General features: G+C 40.6%; 1 protein-coding gene across 4 annotated transcripts in view; it reads left to right on the top strand.

The window, feature by feature from the left end:
• The window catches only part of MACROD2 (mono-ADP ribosylhydrolase 2), a 1,333,204-nt gene that overhangs the window by 58,601 nt on the left and 1,252,540 nt on the right, over nucleotides 1-22,063 (top strand). For all 4 annotated transcript variants that reach the window (XM_048842624.2, XM_048842625.2, XM_048842623.2 and 1 more), the window contains exon 3: nucleotides 3,965-4,072. In XM_048842624.2, the coding sequence (XP_048698581.2) occupies nucleotides 3,965-4,072 (108 nt within the window). The remainder of the gene's footprint in view (nucleotides 1-3,964; nucleotides 4,073-22,063) is intronic.

Below are 22,063 nucleotides of genomic sequence, written 5' to 3'. Positions count from 1 at the left end.
TGTCTTCAGACTGAAGCTCATGGTCTAAAGCAGAGTTAATGAGATTATATTTTTTGGCCACCTGCATGGTAGAAGAAATATCAACTCTTCAAGCACAAATCAGAGCGAAACTAAGTATTGTAAGGATTGGTAAATAGCTCAAAGTGGTTGGAAGGAAAGTGTGCCATAATCTTACACATTTCTCTCATTACTCTCACTAAATCTTCCCTTCAGCGTTTCTTTTTGTAATGAAGGATTTCATTTCATTGAAGTTGGAAAGGTCTTCTCATTAAATTGTCAGTTTAACAGTTCAGTTTCACTTGATTTGATGTGGGCTTGAGTCCAAGCCTAGAGAGGGGTGACAACTATAATACGCCAGCAAAATTACTCTAAAAATGTCATCTTAGTACTGTACTTATGACGCAGACTCCCACAGTACAGGAATGAACGTATGTTTGGTTTACTGGGTTAAAACATGACAAAGTCTGTACTGATAAATTATGGACAGATCTAACATCTGCCTTTTATACTCTAAAATTGAGATGAGCTGCAACATGTATAATCAGAAGGCACAATGAATTTCCCTCCTCCTACTCTAAGTTCACAAAAAATGTTTAAATCAGAAGTGTGTAAAGCCTAATGGGTGTGTAGTCTCTTGCCCTCAGTGATTTAGACCATTTGGACTGTTTCTGATTGCTACCTACAGTTTTAGATTTATTCACGATGGTTGCCCATCATCAGCTCTGTATGTAATGCAGAGCTGTAGCTGGGCACCCTAGCACCTGGGTGAGCAAGCATATTTGCACGCCCCAGAGGTGATGTGTGGGAGGGCACATGGGGTCACGTTTCTCTCCCCGCTCTTACCCCCCCCATTTCTGTCTTCCATTTGCACAGGAGGTTTTCAAACTGTGAGGGTGTGCTCCACAATTTGAAAACTGTCACCTCCTGCCAGGAACTCGTGGATCAGAACCTGGTGGGAGCCACCTGGTCTGCTCAGGCCCTTGGGTCTTGGCAGTGTTGGAGCCAGGGTGCTGGCTGCCCAGCAGCCCTCCCTGCCCTGCTCCCTGAGCTGGGCTGAGCACTCCACAGGCAGGGCAAATGACACGGCTCCGAGTTGCGCCCCTGACGTGCTCTTACCACTTCTTTGAAAGAGCTTGGCGATGGCTGGCACCGCCCCCTGGAGCTCGCCCCTTGGGCTCTATGGATAAGGGCTGGCTCCAGGATGTGTTGCCTCTCCCCCGAAGGAACCCAGTGCCAGCTGGCAAGAGTGCATTGGGACAAGGCTCAGAGCTGTGCCACCCACTCTGCCTGGGGAGCGCCTGGCCATGCAGAGGCAGTCCGGCTTGGGAAACAGGGCAAGGAGGGTTGCCAGCCAGCACCCCAGCTCCCACAGTGCAGAAAGCTAGGGGCCTGAGCATGCCATGTGGCTCCCACCAGCTTCTGATCTGCTGGTTCCTGGCAGGAGGCAATGGCTTTCAAACTGTGAGGCACGTCGCCACAGTTTGAAAACCTCTGTGCTAAATGGAAGGCAGAAATCTGGGGGGTGGGGACATGTGATTCCATGTGCTCCTCCCCACACTGCTCCATTTTTCAGCCCCCACTGTTTTGTACCCTGGGCTGCTGGTCTGCTTGCCCCGCACTGGTTACAGCCCTGACGTAATGATGGGGTTCTATGTGTTTGGGGTGTTTGGGCTAATTGTGTGACCCTTGCAAATCATTCATATAAATTATGATGGGCCTGTTTAGGTTTTTCTTAGGTTTTCTTTTTCTATCATTTTTTATCCTTGTTTGCTTCTTCCCTAAAGGCTGGAGTTCATGCAGCTGTTCTCGTAGTTAAGAGTAGCTTCAGTAACTAATGCTGCAATTAAGATTCCCCTCATTCTCCCACCCCACTTCCCCTGTGTGTGTGTGTGTGTGTGTGTGTTGCTTTTTGTGCCATGGCAGTAACCAAATAAACACACATGAAAACTAATTCTAAAAATGTTTACTTACAGAGTTTTTTCTGTGTTCCGATATGGAATCGTAAAAACGTAGGAGAGGTCAAGTCCAGCCACTGTGTTTAGGTTTACTTGGTCCTACCTCAACCATCTCTGACGGGTTTTTGTCCAGCCATCCAGTGATGTGGATTCCACAACTTTCCTTGGAAGCCTATTCCAAAACTTGATTTATCTTTATAGTTACAAGTTTTTCTGTAATAGCGAACATAAATCTCCCTTGTCACAGATTAAGCCCATTTTACTACTTGTCCTACTTTCAGTGGACAGGAACAATTGATCACCATCCTCTTTACAACAGCCCTTAACATATTAAAAACTTATCAGGTCCCTGCTTAGTCGTTGTGTGTGTATGTGTGACAAAACTAAGTAGCCCCAGTATTTTTAATCTTCCCTCATGGGTCAGGTTTTCTAAACCTTACATTGTTTTTGACTCTCCATTATGTCGGCATCCAGAATTGAACCTAGTACTCCAGCGGAGGCTTCACCACTGCTGAATAGAGTGAAATAATTACCTCCAGTGTCTTTCTTATGACACTCCTGTTAATATACCTCAGAATGACATTAGCCTTTTTCTCAACTACATGGTTGACTCCTAATCCATTTTGTGATCAACTATAATCCCAAGACTATTATTAGCAGCACTACCACCTAGCCAGTTATTACCCATTTTGTAGTTGGGCATTTGATTCCCCCCCTTCCCAACTATAGTACTTTGCATTTCTCTCTATTGAATTCCTGTTTTTTTGGATTGCAGACCAATTCTCCAATTGTTAAGGTCATTTTGAATTCTAATCCTGTTTTCTAAGTGCTTTCAACTCCTCACAGCTTGCTGTCATCTGCAGATTTCATAGGCATACTCTCCACTCCATTATCTAAGTCATTAATGAAAATATTGATTAGTATGGGATCCAGGAGAAACCCTGAGGGACCCTACTAGAAACACTCTCCCAGTTTGACAGCGAACCATTAATAACTATCGAAGTATGATTTTTCAACCAATTATGCACCCACCTCTCGGTAATCATCATCTTTCCCTAGGTTGCTTATGAGAATGTCATTTGGGACTGTAAAGCCTTATTAAAATTAAAATATTTCCTCTCTGCTGTTCACTTCCCCCACCCCAATCCACTAGGTCAGTAGCCCTGTCAAAGAAAGAAATTAGGTTGGTTTGGCTTGATTTTTTTTTTTTTTGACAAATTCATTCTGGCTATTCTGTATAACCCTATTATCCTTTAGGTGCTTACAAATTGATTAATAATTTGTTGGCATTTAAGGGGCTTTATTTTTAAGCAAAAATTTACAGTAATTTATGTTTGGAACTGGTGCAGTAGTTATCAAGTGCTTGTGTCCCTTTTTGGGCTATCAGTGCCCTCTAGGGGTAAAACTGAAAATTGTCATAACTACTCCTTTTCTTAAGAATAACCACATAGTTAAGAAAAGGAGGACTTGTGGCACCTTAGAGACTAACAAGTTTAGTGCCACAAGTCCTCCTTTTATTTTTGCGGATACAGACTAACATGGCTGCTACTCTGAAACCTGTCACATAGTTAAGGTTAAACTTTTGTCACAGTTATTTTTAGTAAAAGTCACCGACAGGTCCGGGCAATAAACACAAATTGACCTGTCGTGACTTTTATTAAAAAATAATGAGGGGAGAGAGGGCAGGAGGGGGAGGAATGACACCTGGATCCCCATAGGTGTGGGGAGGGGGCTGACAGTCCCAATCCCAGCCCCACCGCCACGAGGGGAGGGGAAGGTACAGTCCCAGCTCCAGCCCCTGCCAAGGCTGCAGGGTGGGGGCACACAAGAGCAGCTCCAGCTGCAGGGGGTGGGTGCACAGATAATAATTAGATATTATGTTAAGCTGACAATGGTAATGTAATAGGAATCCTTTATTGAATCTTGTCTCCGTGTTTTAAATTTCTAATGCAAGATGTTACAATTGTTCATATTCTGATCATTCATAACTTTTTTTTCTTGGTTTGCAGATGAAAACACTAAGGAAGCTTTGCAGGTGAAGAAAAGTCTGAGTGAGAAGGTTTCTCTTTACAGAGGTGACATTACATTGCTTGAGATTGACGCTATAGTTAATGCAGGTAAGTAATCTTTTAATGTGGTTATATTTAGAAACTTATAGTATTCTTTACACTTCTGGGGAAAAAAAAGATAGATAACATGACTATATGCTGTGGAAACCATAACATGTCGAAACTGTTGCTCATAAAGTTTGCAATCTGCGTACAGCAGATAACTTCATCCTGTGTGCCATTATTGTTAGACTTTTGTAAAAGCACAAACTATGTGTTGGGTATACGATATAAGATCACTCTTGTCTATTTTTTTTCCTTAATTTGGATAGTTGGGAATTTGCACTGTATGTGGCAAAACACTAAAATTAGATGTTGGAGATTAGCTTACTGTAATATGACCTACCTGAGACTTGATGGTGAAGAATGCAGCAGGTGATTTATTTTAAGAGTATTTCACTTGGAGATGAGAACTTTGGGAACTGTATCAACTTCTTCCTGGCTTTTATGTGTATCTTAAAGTTTTGGGGCTGACATGTAAAGTCCTGAACGGCTTGCTTGAGAAACCATCTATCTCCTTATACTGTACTGCCAGGTTGCATTCAACGGAGACTCTGGTGCTGTTTTGAGAGAGGGAGCTGCTGGCATCACATTCTTCATGAGAGAAGACCCCGTTACTTAGACATTCATTTCCCTCCATAGTAGGAATAAGCAGAATGTCTTGACCTTTGTTGGCACAGTACAAAGCCCACCAGTTTGTTTAGGCATTTGGAGAGAGTTGTGGATCTAATTTTTTCCCCTGTGGAGTATCTTTGTTGTAGTTATTGGGTGTAACAGATGTACTTTATTGTTAAGAGTGCTGCGTTACTTGGAAGTTGTTCTTGTGGTATTGTCTATTTAAATATTGCAAGGATACCTGGAGCCCGACAAAAGTTTTCGTATTGTATAAAGAAATAACATTAGGGGGTTTTTTTTTGTTAGCATTAAGTCCTTTTAAAATTTAACCTCACAAAAAATTTTGTGGGAGCTGGTTGGATTCTCATAAAGATTTAAAACAACTGATATGGAAGGAGCTAAATGAAAGAAGAAGAATGGATGAATCTGAGGTATTGAATATCTATAAAATACTTATGCAAATAGTTATGACCAAGCGTGAATTAAACTGAATGGCAAAGTGGTGTTAAATTTTAAGTTGTGGTGGGTATTCCATAGATAGTGTCTGTGGAAAATGTGCTGATGTTTCTCAGGGCTGTTTTTTACATAGAGTGCATAAAATTGTGATCATGGGGAGGAGGGGAAGAATCATTTTCAGTATATTTCTTTCCAGATCCCAATCTGCACTGTTACTCCAAGCATCACAGCTAAATGGAAGGCGGAACAATTGCTAAACCATCTGTTAATTGTTAGGTTAATGCCTAAACTAGCAGAATTTCATTAAACTTATGACTCTATGGGGAAAAAAAATCCATGAAACCAAGTTGCACTAAACTTGCTGTTAGTTGAGTTGTAAATACACAATTTTTTTTTTAAATCCTGTATTTTACCATTGAAGCCATGGGTGGCGGGTGAAGCTTCCCCTTGGGGAGGCTAGCGCCCTGCTCGCTGCTCTCAGCCCCCCCTCATCCAGGGCAGACGGGGGTGGGTGGGTGGAGAACTGAGAGCTTGGCACTGGCCAGGACTGCAGCGGAGCCCCTCCCCTGTCCCTTTCCACCCCCACTCGCTCCTTTCCGCCCCCACCGCCATGGTTCCGAGATGGGGCCACAGCAGGAAGCCGGAACACCTCCAGCTACAGGGCTGTGGCAGGGGGAGATGTTTCCAGGGGTGCCAAATTGGCCAGTGCCCTTGGACACAGGCCCCATGGGCACGTGCCGCTGTTCCCTCCCTCCCCAAGCGGCATGAAGTTGACAGAGGCTTAGGCTCCTCAAGCCTCCATTACTCACCGCCTATGGTTGAAGCAACATTAATGACCCCTTGTTATTTAGGACATGCAGTTTACCTTAATGCAGCAAAACATTCTGTTCGTTATCTTGCTCTATCTCTGTTATATTTGGAGGTAGATAACTTGGAAAATAGCTTCCCTCCAAGTTATTAACCTACTTCCTTCACACAGGCACAAGATGATATACGCTGGCTTTCCATTTGTATTTTACTTGGTCTTTATTGAAACACTCAGAACAACTGAGTAGTGCTTGAAAAGGAAGCTGCCATATATGGGTTTTTTTGTTCTTATAATTTGTATCTCTCTTGCTTGGAGAGAAGACTGCAGCTGGCTGAAATTTTGACTATTTTTCATAAAGGCCTTTTCTCGTTTTGAAAAAAAAATTTTTTTTGCAACTTCTAAATTTTCTGTTTTTCAATTAAATTGAATAAATATTTAGGTTTTTCTCTTTTGGCTTATCAGTTTTCCTCCCCCCTTATCTTTTCCCCTCTTCCTTACCTTCCAAGCCCCGTTTTGTTATAGAGGGGAGGAGAAGTGAGACTGACTGAGTGGTGTGGAGGGAAGAAACAGGAGGGGGAACAAAAGAAATGAGAGAAATTTTTAAACCCGAATTGTTTTGAATAAAAGAAAAATGACTTCCTTTTGAAACCTGCAGAATGAAAATGAATTTGCAATTTTGAATTTTTTTGCAAATCATTTTTTTCCCAACCAAGTCTGCTAAAGACCCAGTCTATACCTATTGTTTTCCTTCCCAAAACTTGCAATGATTATTTCTAATCTGAGAAACTGCAACATGATTAGAATCTGAAAGATAAAGTATTACACTCAACCATTGCCAATAAAAATATAAGAAAACTGTGATAGTAATGAAAAGGAGATGTTAATATCTTTCTCCCTGGACAATGCTTCGCTAGCAATTACCAGGGTCTTGTGTATTCTCTGGTCATAAGATTTTTGTACAGTGATTGTGCAGTAAATTCTACATTTTTTTTTTCAGTTTTTTTTAAAAAAGTTTCTAACCCTTATGATTGCAGTAAAAAGTCTCTCTCTTCTACTTTATTCACATTTAAATAATTTGTGTGTCTCACTTTAAGGCATTTTCTCTAGTCCTCAAAGAGCTCTCTATCTGTTGAGTTTATCAAAAAGAAGATTGAGGTGACTTAATCAGTATATAAGTTCCTTCATGGTCATGGGGCGGTAAGACCACCTCTAACAGGCTCTTTAATCTAGTGGAGAAAGACATAACAAGAACCTATTGCTGGAAGCTGAAGCCAGACAAATACAAATTAAAAATAAGGCACAGACTTTTATATGTGGGGGTGATTAACCTTTGGAACAAACTACCAAGAATTGTCTGTCTTGATGCCTTCAGATGAAGACTGATGTCTTTCTGGAAGCTATGTGTTTATCCAAGCACAAGCTGTACTTTAGGGTTATAGGATTCAGAATAACTGGATGGATGAAATTTAATGGCCTGTGATATAGAGGAGGTCAAGTAGATGATCTAAGTGTCCCTTCTGGCCTTAGACACTATGAATCTATAAAAAGGTGCAGCTTTGCTGTCCTGAGACTGTAGGCAGCCTGAAAATGTGTGGAAGCTGTATATTGTTCTGTTTAATCTTAATGGTTTTAGCTTTGAAACCTAATAAGTTTTAAAACTTCACTGCTTATTATATAGCAGCGATATCCAGGTGATGTCCCACAGTTGCAAATTTTCTTCCTCTTCTCAAGTCATCTGTACACATTTCTCCCTAGCAAATTTTATGTTGTAGTTTATATATTGTCAGTACTAAAATACTTTGCAAGTTCACAACTGGAACTGCAAGGAGAGCATAAACTGAATTAATAATTTTTTTTTCATTTTATTGAAAACCTTAATTTTTTTAATTTGAATTAAGTTGCCACAGAATTTCCACTCTGCTGCCACAGTTTGCCATAGAATTTGCTACAGAATACATATGTTGTAGGATTAACCCAGGTGGATTACATTACATCATGAAGTTAGGAAACAGAAACCAAACAAACCAACCATCATGTCTCAGCGAAGTTATGTGAAAAGTGTTGCATGCTATTCTTCTGTAGGATACTCAGTCACTTGGCAAAGCTGTGCCAATGTTTTAAGAAAAAAACAGACCCCAAAAATAATAATTAAAACCTAAGAATAGTGAGCTGGAAATAAAACCTAAAAATACTGGGTGACAGAGAATGTAGAAACAGCCAAGTGAAGAAATAGAAACCCCTTTATAGTGTCACTCACTTGCTTTTTGTTGAGAACTCTCCTTAAGACTAATTGTAGAAAATTTTTAAATATCATCACTCAATTTGTTGAAGTAGCTCTGACTGATACTGGCCATATGGCCAATTGCCTGTAGCTTTGTAGAGGTTGCTGGAGAATGTATGCTGTCAGTAAGGGCTTTTCAGCTGTCTCACTCCACCATCTAGTCACTGTGGCCTCAATTTATCAGTTTGCTGAGCACCTTGACCCTTGATCCATCAAAGCGTTAAGCACATGTTTTTACTTTAAGCACCAGTAGTCCCTGTGAAGTGAAGCATGTGCTGTTTGCTGGATTGGGGGCAAAATGCTCAGCATCTTTCAAGATCAAGCCTTTTATCTCTGTGAGCAGAATGTAAACTTGATCCCTTCCTCACTCCATGTATGTAGGAGTCCCTGCCTGTGTCGCCTTCCTTTGCGCTCCCTCATCTGAAAATAAGATAAAATAGAGCCACGACACAGAGACGCATTTTCAGCCATTTCCTCCATGACCTCAGTGCAGCCCTTTCTGATCCATTGGTGGAATTACAAGCAGCGGTGAAGAGACTGTATTCAAACGGCGGTGATTTATCATCCCATCACAGCATATGCTTTTAAGAATGTGATGAAAAAAGTCTGAGATTTTTTTCCCCCATATCACTTTTCCAATGAAGTTCAGGGAAGAAAGTGTTTTATATTCATTTATACAAAAGTTCTAAGTTTGTGATTTAAGTCAAAATTTGTTTGTGCCTGGACACAGGGAAACTGTAGGGTTTTTTTTCCAGTTTTTCTAGTTTACAGATTAAAGGTTTTTAATCACATAGAGTAGAACCTCAGCGTTACGAACACCAGAGTTATGAACTGACAAGTAAACACCACACTTCGTTTGGAATCAGAAGTACACAATCAGGCAGCAACAGAGACCCCTCCCCCCCCCCCCCCCCAAAAAAATGTAAATACAGTACAGTATGGTGTTAAGTGTAAACTACTTTTAAAAAAAAGAGAGAGATTTGACAAGGTAAGGAAACTATTTCTATGCTTGTTTCATTTAAATTAAGATGCTTAAAAGCAGCATTTTTCTTCTGCATAGTAAAGTTTCAAACCTGTGGTAAATCAATGTTTGTCTGCAAACTTTTGAAAGAACAACCATAACATTTTGTTCAGAGTTACAAACAACCTCCATTCCTGAGGTGTTCGTAACTTTGAGGTTCTACTGTACGTGGACTTTTGTTTTTTAATTTAAATGTAATCCCAAAAGATGTTACCCGCATTCAAAAGTGTTCTAAAAAGCTTTTGGTCGCAAAAAACTTGAATATAAACAGAGACTCAGTTTAACCTTAGTAAACAAGGAAATCTGTTCTCACTCTCAGTATCTTGATTTGTGTTCTCTTGTGTATATCTACTTTTATATGTTTCATTGTTTATTAAAGGAGTTACAAAAGTTGATGAGGCTACAAAATGGAATTAACCATTGAATGCTGTCCAGCACATGAGTTACTCAAGGCAAAACTAAACATCAGTACAAATTGTTGTTCATGAAGTACCAGCCCTAAAAAACACTACTGAAAACAGGAATGAGAATGGTGTACTGTAATTTACCTGAACTGTTGACAGTTTCCATGGTTTTTTTTCCCTATGAGTTCAGATGGCAGAGTGCTGAGTATAAAATCTAGGCTGGTTTATTCTTAAACTAATGAAAATGGCTGTAAATCTTGCTATTCTTGGGTTTGGTAGTTCACTATGCTTTTTGCAGTCATGTTTCCTTTTTGAATTTCTGGCAAATAAATATCACTTCAAATCTGAAGTTTACTTTCAGGGGAAATAACTCTCATTTCTTAACATTAAAGTAACGTGTGCTTCGTTACACTGTGGTGTCGAATTGTTTCATGTGCTTTTGTGCAATCAAAGGAGCCAGGTAGGCATTCTAGAATTTTAGTCAACACTGGTGATTGAGCAGAGGCTCCCCTTTGATATGGACACAGCGGCAAAATGAGGACAGATGCGTGCCTGGAATTAAGCGGCAGGCCCCAACTTTTCTTAAACTGTAACACAAGGGAGTGCCACTGTTCCCTATTCCCTCATACTCTCCTATACCAGACATTTAATTGGTTACAGTGTTGCTTGTCATATAACCCATAACTGGCACCAGAATTACAGGGCTCCTTGCCATATAACCTATACTACAGGATAGGCTCTCCTCAGCCTACCCCCCAGGATTCAGTTCTGAGTCTATGCACCCTCCTCTCCGCCTCCATGAGGGGTGAGCAGGATCCAGTCCTCAGGCCCTGAAGGCCACAATTTCTGACCTCGGCCTGTGAGGCCCAAGGCACAAAAATCCCAAGTCTTTTACTTCTGGGAACCATTCATTTTATTCTCTTAACTGCACTGGAAACTGGCCACTGGGGGTGCAGCAATTAGCTTGGTCACTGCCCCGACCTGACTACATGGTCTGGTACCACAATTCCTGTCCAGTCCATTTCCATCACATCCTGTAGCAGTCTGTTAGAACCTCCATCGCCAAATGTACGCCCTCATTTCTGAAAACTTCCGGCTGATAACAGATGGTCCTATGCCCCATCACTGAAGTTCCAGTGTCTAGGAATATGCTTTCCATTGGAGTCAAACTGCTTTGGCCCCGACACCCAGCTGAGCTCCAGCTTCAGTCCTGCGTGCCCTCTTCTGGGCATAATGTGGTATATAGTGCTCACAAATCCAGATGTTGCATACATTTTGTGTAGCTTCTCAAATAAAAAAGCACACGGGGTTAGGTAAGATTTTGTCTTCTACTTTAGTGCGGATATAAGTCGTGTAATGCATTGATTTCCAGTACCCTACTGCCTGCACCTACCGTGTGCCAAAGCCCCCTGCAGCCTGTGACATAGCTGCCCTGATCCTGAAAGAAAGAGTACCAATTTTGGTGGGGGGGTCAAGTAGTGCAAAGTTTTTCTCAATACTGTGCCGAATTGGTATCTCATCAGGCAGCTGCCATCGTGGTGTATGAACAATAGTGCTGGTTGCAAGCCCTGTATTTTTAGAAAAGTTCTCATTGCCTTTACAGGGTGCAAGCTGCCATTTGCATATTCCTTCAACACCAGCTCGCTCATTCTAAAAGCACCAAAGAAAGCAACAACAAATGTTCCCTTGATTAAATGGCCTCCCTCCCACATCTGCACAGCCTGTACTAACTCTATCCAGGTTTCCTGTGTTACAGATAACCTGTCCGCCCCTCCTAGACCACCTTTCTAAGAGTTTCTCCACTCAGAAATGCCCACAGTGGTCTGGGAAACCTACCAACCTATTCCAGTAGGATGGGCCTGCTAGCTGATCAGAGACAGGGAAGAGAGCCAAATTGCAGTAAGTCAAAGACACCACATATTACACCACCTAGTGTGTAAGTATGGGCCATCCATGGTGAAGCCCTTCCTGTGCCCTAAATTACCTGAATTCTGAAAGGCTGGCCTTATAGGCCCTCATAGTCCATGGGGCAGCAGAGTCCTTTATTAGTCCTACAGAAGACTTGGGCCAAGGTTTCAGAGTTGTTGAGGCATTACCTGTGGATGTGTGAGCTGGTGAGTGAGGTGAATTTCCAGAATCTGTCAGCCTGAAATTGAGAGAGAGCATCAGCAACACCCTTATCCACTCCCGGGACATGCACTGCACAAAAAAAAAAATGTTAAAATGCAAGCAGTGTAAAACAAAATCTCTCATCACCCTTGTTTCCTGAGTAGTCTTAGCCAACTGTCTACTTACGATAGTGACTGCAGTTTCATTGTCTTGTCAGAAATGGACTTTTCTGAAAGTTTTTGCTTCCCAAATAATGAGTGCCATCCATATAGGGGAAAAAATTCAAGGAAGGTGATACCCTGTAATACCCTGAGCCCCCCAGCTTTCCGGCCACCTCTGTGCACATCACTCTCCTTGAAAGTCAACCCCCAAACCTGTCCCTCCTTAGGTGTCAGACTGTTCCTGTAGCTCAGTTTTGAGCCACCAGTGCAAACGCTATATTGAAACTCCATTAAACACTTCCAGAAATCTTTTCCACACTTTAAGTCATTTTTCATTCCCCTTGTTGTTCTGACAAATTGGTGGGGATTTTGCACTCCAAAGGAGGCAGATGCAAGATGGACACACAATGCTGGACCACGACCCAATATCTGGCATGGAAAGTTTAGGTGTCCCATGCCCAACTGTAGTTCCCTTAGTCATTTTCTTTGCCCCTTTAAGAGCCTGTAGCAGTTCCCTCACCAATTCCAACTTCTCTGTTGCTAACCTAGAAACACCCTGAATTGTGGCCAGTTTGATGCCCAGGTACATTAAACTTTGGGTTGGACCTTCTGTTTCTTCCGTGGCAAAGAGGATCCTGAGGTGCTCAGCTAGGTTCTGAAATGCCTGCACCATGAACTCTGTTGTCTGTTTCTAACCTTCCTGCAAATGAGAAGTCATCGAGATAGTGCACTGTGTTAGGCAAACCACTCTCACGTACCCTTGGTCACTCCAGCATGGAGATGAGTCATTCAAAAGTGGCACATGGCACTGAGCACCCCTTGAGCATGGCTATCTAAATAGTAATGGCCCTCTAACCTGCTTGGATTTCATTTTAAGTCCCTGGGATGCACTGGAAGCAACCAGAATGCAGACTTCATATCACATTTTGCCAACAGTGCCCCATGGACACATTCCCTAACCATGGCTACTGCAGCATCAAATGACAAATATCTCACTGAATGCAACTGGGGGTCAATATGGTCATTTGCCAGTGAGCCCCAGGGGTAGGACAGGTGAGGGATCATCCTTGTCTTCCCCTTTTGCCTTCTTTGATATCACATGCAGGGGAGATATGTGCAAATCTGGCTTTGGAATGGCCTCCTGCTGCTACCTGGACCTGTCCGCTAATAGTATTTGTAGATCTGGTTGTATGCTACTATCTGACACTTCTCTTACTAAAACTCTCAGGAGAATAATATCAAGATCTCCAGTATACTGGAATGCCTCAGAAAAAAATGCAAATACTGTTGAAGCTTACTGCAATATTTTAATCTTGTCAGATCTCAGTCTAAATGGAGACGGGTTTCAGAGTGGTAGCCGTGTTAGTCTGTATCAGCAAAAAGAACGAGGAGTATTTGTGGCACCTTAGAGACTAACAAATTTATTTGGGCATAAGCTTTCATGGGCTAAATAAAACCTACTTCATCAGGTGCATGCTGTAGGAAATACAGTAGGAAGATACAGAGACCTGTACAGAGAACATGAAAAAATGGGTGTTGCCATACCAACTCTAATGAGACTAATCAATTAAGGTGGGCTGTTATGAGCAGGAGAAAAAAAAGTTTGTAGTGATAATCAGGATGTCCCATTTCAAACAGTTGACAAGAAGGTGTGAGTAACAGTAGGGGAAAAATTAGCATGGGGAAATCTACAACCTATCCTGAAGGACGATCCCTCACTCACAGACAGCTCCCCAAGCTGAAGCAAATACTCACCAGCAACCACACACCACACAAGAAAAACACTAACTCAGGAACCTATCCTTGCAACAAAGCCCGTTACCAACTCTGTGCACGTATCTATTCCAGGGACACCATCATAGGATCTAATCACATCATCCACACTATCAGAGGCTTGTTCACCTGCACATCTACCAATGTGATATATGCCATCATGTGCCAGCAATGCTCCTCTGCCATGTACGTTGGCCAAACTGGACAGTCTCTATGTAAAAGAATAAATGGACACAAATCAGATGTCAAGAATTATAACCTTCAAAAACCGGTCGGAGAACACTTCAACCTCCCATGACACTCAATTAGAGACCTAAAAGTCACAATTATTCAACAAAAAAACTTCAAAAACAGACTCCAATGAGAAGCTGCAGAATTAGAATTAATTTGCAAACTGGGCACCATTACACTAGGCTTGAATAAAGACTGGGAGTGGATGAGTCATTAAACAAACTAAAAACTATTTCCCCATGCTAATTTTCCCCCTACTGTTACTCGCACCTTCTTGTCAGCTGTTTGAAATGGGTCATCCTGATTATCACTACAAAAGTTTTTTTTCTCCTGCTGATAATAGCCCACCTTAATTGATTAGTCTTGTTAGAGTTGGTATGGCAACACCCATTTTTCATGTTCTCTGTATATATCTCTGAATCTTCCTACTGTATTTTCTACTGCATGCATCTGATGAAGTGGGTTTTATTTAGCCCATGAAAGCTTATGCCCAAATAAATTTGTTAGTCTCTAAGGTGCCACAAGTACTCCTCGTTCTTTTCGTCTAAATGGAGTCACCCTAAGCCAGTACTTAAATGGGAGACTCAAGGAACACTTAGCCCTGGTCTACACTTGGACTTTAGGTCAAATTTAGCAGCATTAAATCAATGTAAACCTGCACCCGTCCACATGATGAAGCCCTTTTTTTCGACTTAAAGGGCTCTTAAAATCGATTTCCTTACTCCACCCCTGACAAGTGGATTAGTGCTTAAATCGGCCTTGCCAGGTCGAATTTGGGGTACTGTGGACACAATTCAACGGTATTGGTCTCTGGGAGCTATCCGAGAGTGCTCCGCTCTGGACAACACTCTCAACTCAGATGCACTGGCCAGGTAGACAGGAAAAGAAGCGCAAACTTATAAATCTCATTTCCGGAGACTGTGGGAACTGTGGGATAGCTACCCACAGTGCAACACTCCGGAAGTCGACGCTTGCCTCAGTACTGTGGAAGCACTCCGCCGAGTTAATGCACTTAATGCACTTAGAACATTTTCTGTGGGGACACACACATTCGACTATATAAAAACGATTTCTAAAAAAACGACTTCTATAAATTCGACCTAATTTTGTAGTGTAGACATACCCTTAGAATATTTGACTGGTAACGGTGATTCAACAGTAATAATCCACTCTCTTAAATTAGTAGAAACTCAGACTGTTAAAGGCCACTGTTGAAGGTACTATGTATTTTTGGTTGAGATATGAAACCAAGATATTGATCATTTTAAGGTTATTAAAAATCTTCTGGAGCTTTCTGTAAGATTAGTGTGTTAAAATTTGAAGTGGATTTTGTCTTCAACCTGGGTTCATTATTTTTTTGTCTATTCCAGTTTTCCCCCCTAGCTGTAGTTAGTCAGCTTCTGCAGGTACCTTTTGCTTGTAATATAGGAATAACTCAACAACCTGGAGAAATAATTATGTTGGATTGCTTTGTCCTAATTTTTATGTTTCTTGACTTTAACTTAAACATAGCTTCTTCCCACAAACATCCATGTTTTTGTATTTGTAGCTGCATGGTCAATGATGACAGGACAGCTGGGTTTTTTGTTCCTGTCAATTTATCCAGGGCTGATGGGGAAGACAGGATTGATACAATTTTCTTCAAAATTCAGTTGCAAAAGATTTACTTGGGACTAACAGCCATTTGGTTATACTGTACTGAAGTCTTCTGCGCTCCCACAACAAATGTATGTAGAATCTTGATGTACTGGCATGGTCGGTATAACTTGAGATTATTTAAGGAGATGTGGGTGTTGAATTCCTAGGCTTTCAGTATTGGAGGCATTTCACTCTTTAAGCAGCAGTTCATATTCACTGGCCCTGGTTAATGAATGGCAAGCCCTCTCTGTGCCATCTTGGGTGATCAGAGAGCATGTACTGAAAGAGTTTAAACTTTGTCCTCATTTAGGGTCTCGGATTGTGGGAGGGAAGCAGAATGAAAAACAAGGAAATACTGTTCTATATTTTTCTTTAATGTTGGGAAGATCTGCAAAGTACACTTCGTAAGTTTACAAGAAGTTAAGTTCTTGTATAGCTTCTTGAAAACACTGAAGCCTGAAACCCTCTATCTACAGAACAGAGTGCATGCTCATCAGTGTGGTACTATAAGTATCTGGATGTCCTGATAATAGTGCCAACGGTGTTACTTGCCTGTTAATAACTGGCTTGAGAGACTCACCTCATTTCACATATAGTTAACTTACTACCCATATTAGTGTAAACTGGGGTTGTTTCTAAGTGTGTGTCTACACTGCAATGTAAGCCTAGGAGAACCCTGGGTTTGTTAATCTAGGCTTTGAGCATCTACACGCATTTGTAGCCCTGGGTTAGGAATTGTTGAACCATGGATCCCAACCTAGGACTCCAGTATCTACCCTCCATTATGCAGACGTGAGTCCAGCCACCCATATCCCAAACTTCCTACCATATTTCCAAAATGTGGTCGCTCTAGTCCTTTGTTCGTGGTGCACTGTAGGAAAACTTGACTGTCCACCAGACTTGACTATCCAGAGGAAAGAAAGTCGGCCCATGGAATTGTGGGATGCTTTTGGCAGAGTCACAGAGCATGAGTCCAATGGTCTAAGCCATGGGTTACTGCATATCCTAATTGTCCCAAATTTGGGACAAGGTCAGAATATTGAGAGGATTTTTTCCATCTAAGCAAATGGACAGAACATTCAATAAATTAGATGTATTTATTTCACTGAGAAGTCAATAACATACTAAAGAATCCGCAATAAAAAACTTCATTGGCTAAAATAATACTCATCTCCCTTTTATATTTTTTTTTTATAGTTTCCTTTCATACTCACAGGGTACTTGAGTTTGTTCACTACCACTTCACAGCAGTCTTACTGTCCAATCAAAGGATTTCCTCTTCACGGTATTGTGACATTGATGCTCCTTGGGATTTAGGAATCTGTCAAGTGCTTGTTCAGTAGTATTAGTAAAATGAGGGGGAGCTCTGACACTGGGGTACTACTTCCCTATTGGGTTTTACAATGCTTACTGTCAGTGTACTGATACAAGGAAGAGGATGATCCCAACTTGGTCAGCATTCTTCAAGACATGCACTATATCTAGTTTTTAGACCATTAAAAAAGGGCCATGATTTTAATTACTTTCCTGGCTAAGTTAAGTCTCTATCCCATTGTCTGAGGCAAAGACTCCAGAAAATGCTGGATATCCTAACACGTTTATACTTGCTTATTGCACAAATTGATCCTGCTTTTTGAGGGAGTTAATTAGATTGCATTTATGAAGTAAAATCAGAATTTCATAATAAAAAGAATGAAAATGTATTTTAAAAGCACATACATTTTAAAATGAAAAATAACTTTTCCACTCAGTTTTTCACTTCATGACTATTACTTCGGAACTGATTTTAAGTATCCTACTTGTGCAACAGTAGTGTCTTCCTTTCTGTTGTTCTCCGGTTTCATAACTGTATGGAACAGCAGGTCTACTGCTTGATTCTCTCCCTCCTCCTCCCCCCCCCCCCACTGCTTCTGTTGACCTTGAGGTATAATCTGATTTGCTTTGTTAAATTTTAATTTTATGAAGCATTGCATCCCTACGCCATGCCCAAAATTAAACTTCAAGGTAGAGGTATTTTTTACAGATTTAAAATTGTGAACTGCATATATTATCTCTGAATTATGCTCAAGCAAATGTGTAAGTATAGAAATGTTGACTGGCTGAGCTACACCTCCCCATATAAATAGCTTGTTAACGTGCAATCAGTCAGTGAAGTTTCCTTGAACTTGGTGCTTAATGAACAGGTGGGGGAGAGGCTGAATTCTAATCCAGAATGAATCTGACAGCTTATCAGGCAATTTCACTGATTGCTAATCCATTTCATTTGGCTTTTTAATTTATCACATAGAATTTTCATCTTGTAGCTTTTGAGGAGGAAATTAATTCAGAAGCATGCCCTATAACAGTGGGCTGAGCCAGCCTGCCTGACTATTCTGAGAGTATTTAAGCATGAGTGATTTTGAATCTGCAAAATGTGGTCTTCTCAAATAAGGTGACATTTATACACATACCACTTTCTCCATAAATATTTTGCTGAATTTGCATTTAGATGGTAAAAGTATCAATAGTATAAACATTAAAACAAACAGTTTCTGTATGCTAACAACACAAGCCGCCTAGAATAGACTGAAAGCAATGGATTTAACTTCACGTCATGGATAAGAATTCTTAAGGTACAAAATAATAACTAACTTGATATTGATATAAAAAAGTTGTAATGTAAACACTTTTTAGTATGAGAAGTGGAAATAACAGAACATAAGAAATAACTCTAAATTGCTTGTAGGGTTTTCCCTCTTCAGTACTTTCATATATTTAGATGGATTGCAGGCAGTTACTTAACTGAGGCTTTCCTTACTTTGCATGTCTTGTAGTGATGTAGCCTACACTGGTTTGTAAAAGTCTCAGTAAAATGCTGGTTCTACAGTGGCAGAAGTTAGTGACAGAATTTCCATGAATTTAAGTAGGGCTGGGATTTCACTCCCAATGTAAATGAGCTGCACTGGTGTAAAAAGTGACTTACACCAGTGGGGCTTACCGTATTTTGAAATTTGTGTAGCTGCACTGGTGTGCAGAAAAACCATACAAGCCCAATTAAATTAGTCCATTTAAAAAGATTATTTCAGTGTAAATTGTTGAGAGATATTGCTGTTCTCCACCATCATAGTATGTGTGAATAAGTTAAGGTATTTTCTAGGAAATCGTAAAAGCATTGTTGATGGGTGTTGGACATGGTTAAAACAATTCAGAGGATGGATGCAAGTTTTGTTTCATCTGACCTGATCTATAGTGAAGAGAGATTAAATTGCATGTCAATTTAAGAAAAGTGAATGAATAGTTTAAAATGACAAGAACAGAAGCATAAAACAGGGAAAAAAAATAATACAGAGGTTTGATAGAGCATCATCTTAGCTGGTGTCTTTGCCAGAAAGTAATTGCTCTGAGAATGTGACATATAAAGTGTGGAAGATTAGTGTCATCAAGGAATGTACTGCAACAATTCATAATATTGAAAATGTAACTGGTAGCAAGTAATTTACAAATAAGGAATCAGAGGAGAGGATCAGCAAGATTAGTGTAACTACAGACATACAAGGTGAGATTATAAATTTAATTCTAAAATCTTAAAGCACCTTGAAAAAAGATGTACACTGTGGTCCATGAGAAATGAACTTTGCATAGAAAAATAAAGCCATCTTATTGATTGATCAGTTATCAGTAAAGTCTCAATTTTTTGCTGGTGACAACATTGTGAGCAGTATTCTAAGGTAAGCAGAACTGGATTGCACTCTAAATGGGAGAGACTAAATTAGCCCTAGGGTGGGATCCTGCCTTTTCTCTACCATCCCCACTGTTGCCCTTTTTATGAAACCATAGCACAACTTCAGTATAGTGAAGACATTTAGCTTTAACAGTGAATAGAAAATTCTAGTCTTTATATTGTAATAGATTTCTCATGAAATCTTTTAAAAATAAGTTCATTAACCAACAATAAAATTGACTGTCTATTGAGATTTAAATCGCAAAATGAAGTCATGTTCCACATTGCTAATGCTTTTTAACAGTTTGGATTGATAACTCCAGATCAAGCTTTTCCTTCCTTTCTTTTGATCTATGTTGTGAATCATGAGTAATGTGACTGTGCATGGCATCCTAATTACTCTTATCAGATCTTTTTTTGCCTTTGTTTTTTTACTAAACTTTTGCATCTATATCTTGTGGCACTGAATTCTACATTAGTTATGCAGTCTGTAAGATTTTATGAGGTCACTGTAGAATCTGGTCTCACTGCTCTGGTCATTTCAGAACAATATTATACAGATATCTGTGCTGACATACGTGAAACTCTGCTTCTTTTGGACAACAGCATGCATGTAATGTTGAGCTCCCTTTTATATATAGTCCATAAAGACGTGAAATTGTGACTAGTTAGTTCAAAGTTGAGAAATCAATTTGGATTTAAAAAGCAAGAAAGCTCATTTTCCATCTTGCAGTCCTTCTCCGACCCCTTTTCTTTGACCATATCCTTCCACTTTGCATCTCTCCACTGGCTCCCTCTTCTCTATTGCATTAAACATAAGCTACTTGTCTTCCTATGGAATGCTCTTCACAACCTATCTGTTTGTCACAATTCAGGGCAATTGTACCTGCGTTCAACCTTTGTGGTCCAGCAAGGACACCCACTGTAGGCTTCCAGCTTCTCAGCTGCCACTTCTCTTGGTCAGAGACCCATATCTCTCTCCCCTCCTCACCGGGCTTTTTAAAAGCTGCACAGTTCCCTGCCCTGCTTTGTGATATTCCCCAGAAAGCCAGACTGCTTAAACAGGCCAGCATCTGAGTGTAGCTTTCTCTTGGAACACTGTGAACAGTTGTAATTGCCAGCAGTTGTAAGTTACCACCTAGCCCGTGATAAGCAAGTACATTTCATCCTAAAGTGAAAGCATTAGAGAAAACAACATATGAAAAACAATAATAGTTCATATATTCATGTGAAAACCTTACCAGAGATCACCCATCAGTCTTTGGGGGCCTCAGTAGGCCAAAGTCCTTCCAACCCTTGCCAGGAAGGATTGGGACCCTCCTTGGTCAGAAGGTCCTGTCCATTTGCTGAAAAAGAAAGAAGGTCCTGAGTCAGTTTAATCTGGGGTTATTTATCCATAAGTCTTTTCTTTGTCTATTGGTCTCTGAAGAATCCAGTGTGAAGTAGTTATATGTGAGCTCTTCAAGGTGGTGGTGCTGCTCTGGAGGTGTTACAACCCAAGTTAATTTGCCTAATCACCTCCCACTGTTTTTAATTCCTGAGGGGTTGTGGTCAACTTCCTCCATGGAATCACTGGCTCCCTCATCTCCATCACATTAAACATAAGCTACTTGTCTTTATTTTCAAGACCTTTTACTATCAAGATGTTGACTCCTACCTCCAGTTTGGCCTGTGATGCCAGCCTCCATCACCCATTTGTTAAATTTTCAAACAAGCACCTTTACGCTTTCTCACATGCTGCCCTTGGCACATCATCCTCAAGGCTATCTCATTATCTTCCTTCAAATCCCTTCTTAAAACTCTCTCCTTTGCTGCAATGCCTATGGGAACTTTGACAATGGCTAGGTTGCTGGTATACTGAGATATTGTTTAGCATGCTGACCAGTATTGTCTCAGTTTCCTTATAGTCCCCAGTGGGGTCATGGTCCAGGATTAGGACTTCTAGGTGCTATCATAATAAAAATAATGATAGTAGTACTAGTAGTTAATGAGTAACTGGAAAAAAAAATCTATTGAAATAAAGAGGAGAGCTGAAAAAAGCCAATATCTGAAATGAATTTTAAGTTGAGATCTTGCAGCCTACCAGGATTATAAGTGAATGCTGTATGGTGTAGGAAAGCTGCTGCCCTTTGTTTTTGTTCTCTCCTCCTCCATCTCCCTTTAAAAACAAACAAAACAAAAAGAACAAACAGAGAACAACAATAACAACAAAACTGATATTTTCTCCCTTTAGATTTACTGAGCCCTGATTGTAGCTCAGTTTGAACATGGAAACAGGAACTGTGGATGGCAGCATCAGCATGGGTTTCAAACAGCTGCTCAGCCTTTACTAGAAATACAAGTTTCTAGTGGTGTAGCACATTTGTATTTAACGCTGGCAGGCTAGGAGATGACACATCACATCATCTTGCCTTTGGGATTCCCAGCTTTCCAGTGGTATCCATCAATCGATTTATCCCTGGGTGGTCTGTGAGTGATTGGACCTGAAAATGATTACTGATGCATCAGAGTAGCAGTGTTTTTTGGCACTGCTGCAGGACTTAACGGAGCAGTTGGCAGACCTAAGACAGTCTAATTATTTGTCCTATATGCTGTAATACACATTGGGTTCTTTCTTTCCATTTCTATCTGCTTTTTATTAAAAAGTAATATATTATTCTGGGATTGAAAAAGTACTCTCCACAGAGGTAAGTATGCCCAAAGCTGTCAGGATATGCATGATTTTGTTTTTCTTTCTATTTTTTCCCCTAGTCTTGCTACTTGCCCCTTATTTGTACAAAACATGGTAAGGATTAAATTACTT

This window comes from Caretta caretta, chromosome 3, assembly GCF_965140235.1.
Source record: "Caretta caretta isolate rCarCar2 chromosome 3, rCarCar1.hap1, whole genome shotgun sequence".
Classification (NCBI taxonomy): Eukaryota; Metazoa; Chordata; order Testudines; family Cheloniidae; genus Caretta; species Caretta caretta.
Note: the sequence above shows the minus strand (reverse complement) of the source record. Positions and strands in the feature narration are given on the sequence as shown.